The 14286-nt window shown below is 47.5% G+C and overlaps 1 protein-coding gene across 1 annotated transcript in view; it reads left to right on the top strand.

Annotated features, from left to right (window-relative positions):
• The first annotated feature begins 213 nt into the window (after positions 1-213).
• The window catches only part of PKD2L1 (polycystin 2 like 1, transient receptor potential cation channel), a 53676-nt gene continuing 39603 nt past the window's right edge, over positions 214-14286 (top strand). The window contains exon 1 of the mRNA XM_079975141.1: positions 214-779. Within this exon, the coding sequence (XP_079831267.1) occupies positions 479-779 (301 nt within the window). The 5' untranslated portion in view covers positions 214-478. The remainder of the gene's footprint in view (positions 780-14286) is intronic.

Below are 14286 nucleotides of genomic sequence, written 5' to 3'. Positions count from 1 at the left end.
CAGACCTCAAACGCTCTTGTCGGTGCAGCTCTATTTAAAAACCAGCACATTTGGGGATCTGCCAGGTGTCACTCACCATTATCGGCAACCCAAGGTGTCCAATGAACACCCGGCCTTTTCTTGCCTCCCTCCTTCCCTGGAAGCCAGGCCAAATCAGCCAATATCCTCACCGTCTTCTGTCTCCCCATCTCATGCTGGTTTTCATGGCTGTTGTTCACAGCGAGGAAGAGATCCTCCCCTGGGTGTAGCTGTGCTCGCCGAAGAATAGACCTTGCGCTTGTTCCAACAATGGTCTCTGCCTCCATTCTGTACCTGTCACCCAATGAATTGGTATAAAAGAAGGAGGCCGTTCAGCAGCTGAGTGCAGAACAGAACCTATGCTCTCCCTATTGCTGACCTGCCTGTTTTTCTCCTCGGTGTTCCTTCGAGCAAACCGGCAACTGAACTAAACAGAAACTTCGGCTCATTTTGCTTCGCTATGAGCTCTTCCCACCTGAACAACCGAGCTGAGAGCCACTTCCAAGCCCGAGAAGAGCACGAACTGGAAACTTTGGGGAATAAGGCATGGGACAACCCTGTTTATAATGGGTCGCCTTCCTCTTCCCTGAAGATCAGGGCCATCTACAATCCCAAATCCATCTTGGAAAATCCCTATGAGAATATTGAGAAGCTGACCGACTCCCTGCCCTACCAGAAGGAGAGAGAGAAAGATGAGATGAGAGTTGGCAGGAAGAAGCCATTCTCTGCGTGCTGCTTCTATATCTGCAAAGGCATCCGAGGTAACAGGGTGGTTGGTGGAAGCGATGGTGAGGCTTGGTTTTTAGATTCAGGAGAGGGCCAGCGATTCACAGCAACTCCACCTCCATGCAGGAGGGAAGCAAGGAGGGTAACTTTTGCACAGCGATTGCTGCGGAAGGGGTTTGCAGCAAAACAGCTGCGCCTAGCACTTCTCTGTACAGCATCGGCCGTATTGTTTGATTAACAGGATGAAAAGCAGGGATAGAGAGACAGGAAAGGAGAACAGGGGTTATCTGAAAGCCTTTTCCAGCTGGAGAGCTTGAACCTCAGAGTTCACAACTGCTGAACTCGTAGAGGGATGCAATGCCAGTGTAATTTCTCTGAGCTCCAAACATATTATTATTATTATTATTATTATTATTATTATTACTATTATTACTATTATTACTATTATTACTATTATTAATAATTAAATGTAATTACCGGCAATTAAATTTTTACAACACCCTTCATCCGTGGATCACAGGGCAGTTAGACCAAACATCACGTGTAGAAAAATAGGATAATATCGAAGATGTTTACATGACCATGGATAGTTTGGAGCTGGAGTGGCCTTTATACATTTTTGCAATGACTTGAGAATGAAATATTTATTTATTGCTGCTGCTGCTCCTGCTGCTTCTTTATAATGGGGTGTTTGTGTTCCGTCCTGAATGTTGATAGAGGATTGTTACAAGAACAAGAGAGGTTGGTTAAAAACTTGAAGGTAGGGGGGAACTTTTCGAAAGTTCAATGGAAGTGTTTCTTTGAAACTAAGAGGGATACCTGTATCTCCCCCTCCTCCATAAACACATCCATCACTCTGATCCCACGATCTGCTACATGTGAGGTGGTCACAATGTTGTTGTATTTGCTTCCCCTTTATAAAGTGTAGCTTGACTCACTTCCCTGAGCTTATACTCTCTTGGCAATTTTTTTGTGTGGGGAGGCCCTGTGCACGCACTGTACATTTAAATCATATTCGAAGCACATTATTTCCCCTCAAAGAATTCTGTGAGTGTTTAAGAGTTGCTGGGGATTTGAACTCGGTGAGAGGTAAATAGCAGTGCCCTAAATTCTTGGAGCGCAAGAATGTGTTTTGAAAGGGATTTAAAGCTGTGTACACAGCCTTTGGTGGGGCTGGGGTAATCCAGCCAGATGGGTGGGGCATAAATAATAACATTATTATTATTATAGGGTGGCTACTCTATGTTTGCTGCTCTGCCAAGTCTTGAACTAGCATTGCGGAATCCCTGGTTCATATCCCATGGAGCTATGAAGCTCTTTGGGTAAGGTAATCCTGGGGTCCCCACAGTGGCAGTCGTGGGCATTTGTGGTATGCCCAAGAAGATTCCCTAATCCTCCCCATTTCTTTTATTATTTTTCGATCCATCTTGGGTTGCTTGGGCTTGGGGAGATCTCTGTTTCCCCTTTCTTCATGGGGTGGTTCTGAACACCACCAGTTTTTCGTCTGTTAAATGAGCATTGTGTGGTGACTTGGAGTTCCTTAGATTTCCATACATGCCCCTGTCTCTCCCCCCCCCCCAAGGTTAAATAGTGCTGTTTCTCAGCCTTTGCTATCTCACAGAAAGGTAACAGGGAAAGAGAAGTGTACAGTGGTACCTCGGGTTACATACACTTCAGGTTACATACGCTTCAGGTTACAGACTCCACTAACCCAGAAATAGTACCTCGGGTTAAGAACTTTGCTTCAGGATGAGAACAGAAAACGTGCTCCGGCGGCGTGGCAGCAGGAGGCCCCATTAGCTAAAGTGGTGCTTCAGGTTAAGAACGGACCTCCGGAATGAATTAAGTACTTAACCCGAGGTACCACTGTATATGCTGCCTTGCACTCCTGGAAGGAAATGCAGGATAGAAATGTAATAAAATACATGATTTCTGGAGGGCTCTGCTGGTTTCCCACACTGCTAGGGAAATTGCTCGCTGTGTTACAAGACAGAGGGGCCTGGGCGATAACACCCTTTGCAGTTACTAGGCAGTTTAAAGGCACTCAGAAGCCAGTTTCAGATTTGCCATGGAACGTAGCAAAACAGGGCTGTCTCATGAACCTAGCTAGCATGGGCATAGTGATAAGTATCCTTGCCTGTCAGACAGGAGACCGGAGTTCGATTCCCCGATGGGGAGCCATGGACGCGGGTGGCACTGTGGTCTAAACCACTGAACCTCTTGGGCTTGCCAATCAGAAGGTTGGCAGTTCGAATCCGCAGGATGGAGTGAGCTTCTGTTGCTCTGTCCCAGCTCCTCCCAACCTAGCATTTGAAAGCGCACCAGTGCAAGTAGATAAATAGGTACCGCTGTGCCACGAAGGTAAACGACGTTTCTGTGCACTCTGGTTTCCGTCATGGTGTCCCATTGCGCCAGAAGCGGTTTAGTCCTGCTGGCCACATGACCCGGAATGCTGTCTGTGGACAAACACCGCTCCCCCCAACCTGAAAGTGAGATGTGCGCCGCAACCCCAGAATCGCCTTTGACTGGACTTAACCATCCAGGGGTCCTTTACCTTTACCTTTACCTAGAAGAGTTGGTCATGGAACCAGCAAGGGGTGGTGACGCTGAAGTTAGTTTTAAGTGCCACCCAAGACTAACTGGGAACCACAGTGCTGTCAAATTCAGGGGTACAGCATGGGGAGTACCGGGGGGCCGTGCTCCAGGCACACAATTTTTGAGGGGGTGCAAAGCAGGCACCCCCATGCAGGTGATCCCAGGCCTGGTGCTCCTCTCTGTCCGTCAAGGGCCACATGTTGGGCATTTGGGCTTCTTCCTGCAAGAGCAGGCAGGCGGCTCAGTGTGGCCCCACTTTGCTCCAGTGGAGTTGGGGCCACTCTGGTGGCAAAGGTTGGGCTGAGACCCCCCATGTCAGGTGCACATGCATGCCCACCCCGAGCGCCAAAAATTGATGCTACGCCGCTGATTAGATTCAATATATACAGTGGTACCTCTCGTTACTGTTATGTAGTGAAGTTTCACCACAGTTACGTACTTAATTCGTTCCGGAGGTCTGTTCTTAACCTGAAACTGTTCTTAACCTGAAGCACCACTTTAGCTAATGGGGCCTCCTGCTGCCAGAGCACGATTTCTGTTCTCATCCTGAAGCAAAGTTCTTAACCCGAGGTACTATTTCTGGGTTAGCGGAGTCGGTAACCTGAAGTGTATGTAACCCGAGGTACCACTGTATATAAAACGGACCCAACAGTCACATTTGTCTTCAAAGATGAAACATCCCAAAAGTGGGGTGGGGGCGCACTGACGGAGGAACCGGAGTGTGGAGGGAGCGGACCACAGCTGTCAACCTTCCCGTTTTTTGTGGGAAATTCCCTTATTCCAAGGGACGCAGGTGGCGCTGTGGGCTAAAGCCTCAGCGCCTAGGACTTGCCGATCGAAAGGTCGGCGGTTCGAATCCCTGCGGCGGGGTGCGCTCCCGCTGCTCGGTCCCAGCGCCTGCCAACCTAGCAGTTCGAAAGCACCTCCGGGTGCAAGTAGATAAATAGGGACCGCTTACCAGCGGGAAGGTAAACGGCGTTTCCGTGTGCGGCTCTGGCTCGCCAGAGCAGCGATGTCACGCTGGCCACGTGACCCGGAAGTGTCTCCGGACAGCGCTGGCCCCTGGCCTCTTGAGTGAGATGGGCGCACAACCCCAGAGTCTGTCAAGACTGGCCTGTATGGGCAGGGGTACCTTTACCTTTACCTTTACCCTTATTCCAGCGCTGTTTCCCACTGCTTCCTGCTGCTATCCTGGATTGTTAGATATCCCGCAGATTGTCCCCGGGACAGGTGAGGCTGCTGATCCCTTATTTTCAAGGCTGCTGATCCCTTATTTTCAAATCTGAAAGTTGACAGCTATGGAGCGGACCGCCCCTGGCACCACTATTCCAGTAGGGAGCCGTCGTGGTGCCCCCCTGACACGCACTGCGTACCCCTCCCCCAGGCGTGCCAAGTGCCACGCTCCCACAGGCAGCGTGTCACACCCCCAGAATGCATACCACGCCCCTGGGATAAGCGCCATGCCCCCGGGGCATACGTCATGCCCTTGGGGGCACCAGCCATGCCCCTGCCTGCTCTCCACCCCTGGTAGCAGAGCATGCAGCTTCGCCACTGGTGGGGGGGGGAGGGTTAAAAAAAAGGAAGCAGAAATGCAAAGGGAAGAGGGTCAAGTCTCCCTAAACTGCTCAGGAGATTTTTTTAAACCACAATATCAGAAGCTTGAATGTACGCCAAAGATGAAGGAAGCTACCACCAAGGCCAAGAGGATACTAAAAATGAACTGGAGGAGCATGTTGCTCAAAACACAAATATCAGCATCATCAACAAACATTTAATATACTCATAGCAGGAGACTAGCAGGCCCCCCCCCCCCAGTTCCAGCACCTCCAGGTGGGCGCCATTGCCATTATAAGAGAACAAGGGAGATGTTCATGGTGAGTTCCGGCACCTCTTTTTCTTGAAACCGGCTAGGAGGCAATTGGTCCTTTGAAGATGAGGGAGTCAGAGGTGTGCTCAAGGTGGATAAAGAGATTGCAGAGTGGCTGAGATGAGAAGCAGAAATTCAGGCTCTGCCCTGGGTCCATTGGCTCACCCGCGCAGCAGCCAATGAGATCAGCAGAAGGGCACGGAGTCTTGTCAAATGCACCTTGCGATATGATGCTGGCCCCCTTCTAGACCCAAAGCCCATTACCAATTCTGTGCCATCGCTATGTCAAATTCTGGATAAATGGCAAATGTGCCGCTAAGGACTGTTTGGGCAGATTTTGTGTTTGCTTCCGATACAACAACTCTTACATGCCTGGTCCTGCCCAGAGATTTCAGCTGTTAAGCTGCTGGCTGGTTGGGTTGTGATGTGTCTTATCAGTGTAGCCAAATCCCCCTGCTCTGAATAGACATAGCTTAGATAAGAGAGATCACCTTGCCAACAAAGGTCCGTATGCTAAAAGCTATGGCTTTCCCAGTAGTGATGTATGGAAGTGAGAGCTGGTGTGTCCCTTAGCTGCCGGTGGTGCAGGCCTCGACTCTTGGCACGCTTGACAGGCGGACACCCAGGCAGTGATGGCATCGTCCATATTAGGCCACCAGACGTAACACCGAGCCAACGCCTTCATTTTGACAATTCCCGGGTGGCCAACGTGCAGAGCCTCCAGGATGTGCTGACGGAGTCCCTGGGGAATCACGACGCGGTCTCCCCACAGCAGACAGCCGCGATGAGCTGAGAGTTCATGTTGTCTGGTTGCGAAGGGCTGGAACTCCGATGCAAAAGGCCCTTGTGGCCACCCCCTCCACACCCAGTTGAGCACCCGGCTGATGGTGCGATCCTGGGCAGACGCGGAGGCCACAGTGGCAGCCGATACAGGCGCTGCCGGAAGATCCTCAATCAGAAGGAGCGATGAAGCTGGAGCCGGGTCTTCCACAAATGCTGGAAGAGGGCAACGGCTGAGGGCGTCGGCATGGCCCATCGATTTCCCGGGGCGATGAATGAGTGGTAGGCAGCCAGGAAAACAGTCCATCACAGCATGCGTGGCGAGAGGACCGGTGGAGTTGGACGATCACCGGCGAGGAGGCCCAGGAGTGGCTTGTGGTCAGTGATGAGGTCAAAAGTCCTGCCATAGAGGTATTCATGGAACCTCTTCACTCCAGGCACAAGTGCCAGTGCCTCCTTGTCGAGCTGGCTGTAATTCCGTTCCGTCGGAGATAGCGTCCTGGAAAAGTAGGCGAGCGGTGCTTCTCTTCCGTCTGGAAAACGGTGACTAAGGACAGCACCGATGCCAAAAGGTGAGGCGTCGCAGGCAAGGACCAGCGGCCTGGATTCACTGTACTGTACCAGCACACTGTCTGATGAAAGGAGAGCCTTGACTGCGTTGAAGGCCGCCGTCTCCCGATGACCCCAGGCCCAAGGCGTCTTTGTGCTAAGGAGTCGGTGAAGAGGCTCAGCCACAGTGGCTTTGTGGAGCAGGAACATGTTATAAAAGTTCAGCAGCCCCAGGAACGCCTGCAACTCTGTCTTGTTCTTTGGGGTGGGGGCCTGCTGGATAGCGCGGATCTTGGATGTGGTCGGGTGAAGGCCGGAGGCATCGATAAGGCTGAACACACACACACACACACACACACAGACCGCTAAAACCTAGAAATTTAAAAACGGTCGATTTTTGATTTTGATAAATTGGGATATGAATGAAGTACAAGCTGCAGAATCCCTGCAAGGAATCCCTGGGCTGGCTTCTGCAAACCAGCCTGGTTGGCCTAGCTGGAAGAGCAAATCCTTTACCATGACAAAAGAGGTTGATGGGCCATCCGAGAGGAATCCTTTGGCCTGGGGAGACAGATGTTGCCAAGGCGATGGAGCAGTGTGTTTGAAGTGACAGGAAAAGAGAGTTTTTAGCAAGGTATTCTGAGAAGGAGGAGGAGGAAGAAAGAATGGGATCCATCTTGTGCAGGTTGGCTGAAGGCTGGCTGGGAGAGATGCCTTGGACTTCAGGGCTGCACTGCTGTGGGGGAGAAGCCCCACTTGAAATGGCCATGCTGCAAAATCTGGACTTCCTCCATGGAGACTGAAGGTGTAAATAGGTGAATAAACCATATTTCTTAAAGCTACAGCAGTCTCCGCGGTGTCTCAATTCTCCGCGGTGTCTCAATTCTCCAAAGGAACACAGACTCTGGGTGAGTGCCTGGACCCCCCAGGAATCTTGCAGAGACTGGAGGTGGCTCACAGCTTTTGTTACAATATTCTCTCTCTCTCTCTCTCTCTCTCTCTCTCTCTCTCTCTCCTCCTTCTGTCCCTTGAAAAGGAATTCATGAGTCAGGTTCTTTACACATCTGGAGAAGTTAGAACAAAATGTTCTAGTCATGACACTGTAACAGGTAACCTTCCTATTATTGTTTCATTATGTTGGGAGTTAAATATTATTTTGACACCAGCAATGGTACGGCACCTTCCTAATGGCTGCCGGTAGCTTAGGAAAACAGGCAGGCTCCCACCCCGCCTCCCATCTTCTGCCACCTGAGGCAGTAGCCGCATGCTGCCACATGACAGGGCTGGCCCTAGCCTCATTTCATCACCATAATTAAAGCAGCGTTGAGGTGGAGCAAGGAGTCATCTTGCGTCTCCTCCCTTCCAGGACTAACCTTTGGCTCCTTCTTCAGTTTCCTGAATCTCAACAACTGTGTATTTAAAACAAGGCACCAAGTTATACTGATTAGATCTTCAGAACTGGAGGCAAACATTATCCCTTTCCGCAAGTGCCGTCCTGTTCGTTCGCTGGATGCATGGAGAAGATCGGTGGGACTGCTGCCCCCTCCTCCACCCAAACTTGCCCACTTTGCTTTGCCCTGTTCTGGGAGAATTTGAACTTCTCCCCGAAGGAGCAGGTTTCGAGGTGGTGATTCCATATTCCGAAGAAGTGAAAATCCAGACACAATTCCCCCCCCCCCATGTTTAATGTTTTATTATGTTAAAGCAGAGACATCACCTTTCCAACAAAGGTCTGCATAGTTAAAGCTATGGTTTTCCCAGTAGTGATGTATGGAAGTGAGAGCTGGACCATAAAGAAGGCTGATCGCTGAAGAATTGATGCTTTTGAATTATGGTGCTGGAGGAGACTCTTGAGAGTCTCATGGACTGCAAGAAGATCAAACCTATCCATTCTTAAGGAAATCAGCCCCGAGTGCTCACTGGAAGGACAGATCCTGAAGCTGAGGCTCCAATACTTTGGCTACCTCATGAGAAGAGAAGACTCCCTGGAAAAGACCCTGATGCTGGGAAAGATGGAGGGCACAAGGAGAAGAGGACGACAGAGGACGAGATGGTTGGACAGTGTTCTCGAAGCTACGAACATGAGTTTGACCAAACTGCGGGAGGCAGTGGAAGACAGGAGTGTCTGGCGTGCTCTGGTCCATGGGGTCATGAAGAGTCGGACACGACTAAATGACTAAACAACAAAGATAAGAGAGGGCCAATGGTAGACCCTTGAGTTTAAATGCAGGAATCCAAATCATCATCATCATCATCAACAACAACAACATATTATTATTATTATTATTATTATTATTATTATTATTATTATTTATACCCCACCCATCTGGCTGGTTTTCCCCAGGCACTCTGGGCAGCTTCCAACAAAATATTAAAAATACAACAAAACACCAAACATTTAAAAATTTCCCTAAACAGGGCTGCCTTCAGATGTCTTCTCAAAGTCAGATAGTTGCTTATTTCCTTGACATTTGACGGGAGGGCTTTCCACAGGGCAGGCGCCGCTACAGAGAAGGCCCTCTGCCTGGTTCCCTGTAACTTCACTTCAAATGAAGCCATTAGAGGCCTGGGATTAAGTAATTTGTGGATAAACTGAAGAGCCAGAAGAAAATATCCCCCAGCCCACACTGAACAGCTATTAAAAAAAAAAACACCATTCTGTAACATTTCAAATTTAATTTCTGAGTGGAAAAGTTTGAGTTTTGAACTTGGTTTTTGAATGTTACATCAACTGTACTGTAAAACTGGAGTGCTTTGTGTTTGTTGACTTAACAGTGCTGTTGTACTGTAAAAGAAAGAAAAGAGAAAAGAAACCAGTTAAAGTCCAGCATTACACTCCAAGAGGGTCCTGTTTCTCCCGTAGCTGCCTTCGATTCAAACTATCAGCCCAAATGGTGCTCTGATCACCACCGCCTTCAGTTTGACGTGTTTAACAGGCTGAAACGATTTTCCCTCCTGCTCACATCAAGCAAAAACTGCCAAACTGAAACACTGCTACTGGCCTTTGTTATTCTAGTTAGGCCCAGAGCTCTGGGTCCAAGGGAGAGTCTTTTCCTTGTGGGTGACTTCCTTGATTTTCTTCTCAATTTTGCTAGGCTCTAAAATGCAACAAGCGAACCAAGTTACTTTACATGGTCACAGTAAGCATCAGAGAAAGCTGGCAATGTCCCCTGTCTTGGCCAGGAAGGGCAGGATTAAGACAGGCCCAATAAACAACCTTCAAGACATCTTGGAACAAATTGCTCAGTACTGAGCCAGGCACCCATTCTGAAGGAAATCAGCCCTGAGTGCTCACTGGAAGGACAGATTGTGAAGCTGAGGCTCCAGTACTTTGGCCACCTCATGAGAAGAGAAGACTCCCTGGAGAAGACCCTGATGTTGGGAAAGATGGAGGGCACAAGGAGAAGGGGGCGACAGAGGACGAGATGGTTGGATAGTGTTTTCGAGGTTACCAGCATGAGTCTGACCAAGCTGCGGGGGGCAGTGGAGGACAGGAGTGCCTGGCGTGCTCTGGTCCATGGGGTCACGAAGAGTCGGACACGACTAAACGACTAAACAACGAGCCAGGCACTAAGAAACAGGTCACAAGGCAGACTGTAAACTGCATGCCTCCATTTCACAGAGCTAAGAAACTTCCAAAGCTTGACACAGGCTATGTCCTAGTCTTCATTAAGATGATAAATGAGCCATTGCTAAAACCTTAGCCTAGCGCTGGTTGGAGTTGGAGTCCGATGGGACCAGGAGAGCACCTAGTGTAGTGTAGTGTAGTGTAGTGTAGTGTAGTGGTTAGAGTGCTTGCCTAGGACCTGGGAAGAGCAGGGTTCAAATCCCCGCTCAGCCATGAAATTCACTGGGTGGCCTTGGGCCAGTCACAGTCTCTGAGCCTAACCTGCCTCACACAGATCTTATGTGGATAAAATGGGAAGGAAGAAACTATGTATGCTATGTATGAGATGGATGTGATAGACAGATAATAATTGTATTGTTTCTAAGGAACCCATCTGACTGGGTTGCCTCAACTACTCTGGGCGGCTCCCATTAGTCCTTGTGGCTTGAACACTGCAGCTCCAGGTTAGATGTGACTGATTATCAGTACAGATTATATTAGACTCGGAGCCGTCTTTCCCATAGGGCTTAGTGGTGCGTCATGCCAGGGTGCCAGCCTCTCAGGGGCGCCCCAGCATGTTGGGTTCAAAGACATCCACCCTCCCTGGTCGTATTCGATATAAGGGTGGAGACTCTCAGCTTGAATAGAACCATCGGTCTTTGGATTTCTCTTGATCATCCCCAAAAGCAGAACTGAACTTGGTTTTCTAGGAAGGTGTCAGAGCCATTCCATTCCACTGCCCAGAAATGTTTTTCTTTCAAAGTAGGCTTCACCTGTAAATTACAAAGCAATTTCAGGGCATGACTCCAGCTCCCTTGGCTCGAGGAATGACCTCTGGCTGACACTTGTGCTCTTACTGAAACAGTGGTTGTGGATTCCCTGAAACACAGAGAGATGGCACGGAAAAAGTTGCTCCAACGTTCGTCCTCTGGTTACTGGAGCGTTGTCCAACCTGGGGAAAAGTGGCAGTTCGGGTGCCGCAGGGTTCTGTCCTGGGCCCATTGTTGTTCAGTGTCTTTGTAAAAAAACACTTCGAGGAAGGAACTGAGGGAATGCTCATCAAATTTCATCCGAATTATAGTCCTCCAATATATCCAAAGTCTTTGGAACATTGCAAGTGTTATTCAAAGGCTGCCAAAGTGTTTACAGTTTTCTTTTAAACACAATCTATATTTATCTCATTCTTGATTGAAGTTTTGATTCTCTTGATTTCTGATTCTTCCAGTCAATCTGGCCATCTCTGCGTAGTCCAGTAATTTCATCTGCCAGTCTGCCATTGTCGGCCTCTTGTCCTCTTTCCATCACTGAGCAAACAGCATCCTTGCAGCTGTAGCCGCATACATGAACAGTCTTCTCAAATCCTTCGGTATATCTACACCTAAAATTCCTACAAGAAAGGCTTCTGGTCTTTTGGCAAAGGTTATTTTAAACTTTTTTTAAAAATCATTGTATATCATTTCCCAGAATCCCTTTATCTTTTTACAGTTCCACCACATATGATAAAAGGTGCCCTTAAAGAGGACAATTTTCATTGGGTTGTGATGAACCCCTCACCCAGTTGCTGTTAGCATCACATTTTACTAATAAATACACACACACACACACACACACACACACAAACACACACACACACTGATTAAAAGTTACCACAGTTTTTTCAGCATACCTCTGGCCACAGGGAAGACAAAAACTTTGAAACAAAATTAGGTCAGGGACTAAGGTAAAGGTAAAGGGACCCCTGATCATTAGGTCCAGTCGTGACCGACTCTGGGGTTGCGGCGCTCATCTTGCTTTACTGGCCGAGGGAGCCAGCGTACAGCTTCCGGGTCATGTGGCCAGCATGACTAAACCGCTTCTGGCGAACCAGAGCAGTGCACAGAAACGCCGTTTACCCTCCTGCCAGAGCCGTACCTATTTATCTACTTGCACTTTGACGTGCTTTCGAACTGCTAGGTTGGCAGGAGCAGGGACTGAGCAACAGGAGCTCACCCTGTCGCGGGGACCTTCTGATAAGCAAGTCCTAGGCTCTGTGGTTTAACCCACAGCTCCACCCATGTCCCTTTAAGGTCAGGGACTGTTCGGCTGCAAACCCCATATATACATACACACTTTATTGGAAGTGAATGCTACTCTGCACAGCGAAACTTAACTTCTGACTAAACATGCACAAGGTCGGCTTGCATGCTATACTAATATCTCCTCCTTCATTTTGTAAAACCGAACAAGTTTAGTAACAACAAGCTAGTAGACTTGTTGTTTAGCTTTCAGAAACTGGAGCTCACTTTGCCTCAGATAGGTGACATAATCTGGAATGTTTCCTAGAAATACATCCCTGGGCATAGGTGTGTAGAAAACGAAACTGCAACGTATTATTAACCTTTGTAGACCATTCCATGCATCTTGCTTTTATTTGTAAGCCGCCCTGAGTCTCTGTCAAGGGAAATTAATATTATAGGTAAATGAATAAATAATACAGAATTGTCGAATTGTAGAGTTGGAAGGGACTACAAGGGTCATCAACCCCCTTCAATGCAAGAATCTTTTGCCTACGTGGAACTTGAACCCATGATCTTGATATTGTCTCTCTTTTTAAAAAAATAATTTTTATTGGAATTTTATTTACAACATAACATAAAAACCGCACCTCCCCCAATACACAACCCACCCTCATTAAACGGGAACATAACATACAGTGAGCATAACAAACACAGTACAAACAATGAAATAAAAGACTTCCTTTATCCTGTATCTGGCCTCCTTATTTACTTCTTTTTTTTTAATACATATTTATTAAAGTTTTTTGAATACAAATGCATAAATAATAAACAACATTACTTATATTATAACATAATTTCATCACTTCTTTGGACTCCCTCACGTCTCCCGCTCCCACTTACATCGTTACAAAAAAAAAAAAAAATTCCAAGCAAATTACCCACTTGTTTACAATCTTATCTCCGCTCATTTAAATAAAATCTAACAATTCTCCAAAAAAAATTATATTTTCCTTAATCTCACTTATCGTCAAAATCAGATCTAATTCAGTGGTGGGCAGTTATTTATGATCTAGCATCCTTCTTAACATTCAACCAAATTACAATATTTTTGTAAATAAATCTTGAATTTCCTCCAGTCCTCCTCAACCCTCTCCTCTCCCAGGTCTCGGATTCTACCAGTCATCTCGGCCAGTTGCATATAGTCCACTTATTTACTTCTTATAAACTGTTTCCTTTATGAATAATTATTAAGGTTTTTCTAATTGTAACTTAAATACAGTGGTACCTTCAGGTTATAGACTCCGCTAACCCGGAAATAGTACCTCGGGTTAAGAACTTTGCTTCAGATGAGAACAGAAATCGTGTGGCGGCAGCAGGAGGCCCCATTAGCTAAAGTGGTGCTTCAGGTTAAGAACAGTTTCAGGTTAAGAACGGACCTCTGGAACGAATTAAGTACTTAACCCGAGGTACCGCTGTATCCACAAAGCCTCCTGCAGACATTAATCAAAACAAGTCCAGGTATGTATTTTAGGCCACTGTTTTGTGAAGTATTCTCTGCATTTCCCCCATGCTTTTTGAAACTCTTGTCTAGCGTGATCTCTAACTGCCTCTGTTAATCTAGCCAATTCAATATACTCTAACAGCTTGTCTTGCCATTCCTTTTTTGTTGGCACAGTTTCTTTTTTCCAGTTTTTAGCAATTAGGATCCTTGCCGCTCCTGTGGCATAGAGGAATATTTTCTGATCTTCTCTTGCTATACCTGTGTCCATTATCCCTGATATTAACAGTCTCATGCTCTACCAACAGAGCCCACACATAGCTCACGGCCAGATATTCTCCCACCCCTGACAGATTTGGTAAAAAGAAAAAGAAAAAGAAAAAGCGTCTGTAGGGAATCAGAAAATCAGTGGGAGTGGTACAGGATATATATTTTATTGGAACAATTCATAATGGTCATTTGCAGAGTGTATCTGCAAGGAAACTATTTTCAGGGTGGCTTATAATTACAGTCGTACCTTGGAAGTCAAACAGAATCAGTTTGACTTCCAAAATGTTCAGAAACCAAAGCACAGCTTCTGATTGGCTGCAGGAAGCTCCTACAGCCAATCGGAAGCTGCAGAAGCCGTGTCGGATGTTCGGGTTCCAAA

The sequence above is a fragment of the Podarcis cretensis genome (assembly GCF_951804945.1).
Source record: "Podarcis cretensis genome assembly, chromosome: 5".
NCBI classification, from domain to species: domain Eukaryota; kingdom Metazoa; phylum Chordata; class Lepidosauria; order Squamata; family Lacertidae; genus Podarcis; species Podarcis cretensis.
Note: the sequence above shows the minus strand (reverse complement) of the source record. Positions and strands in the feature narration are given on the sequence as shown.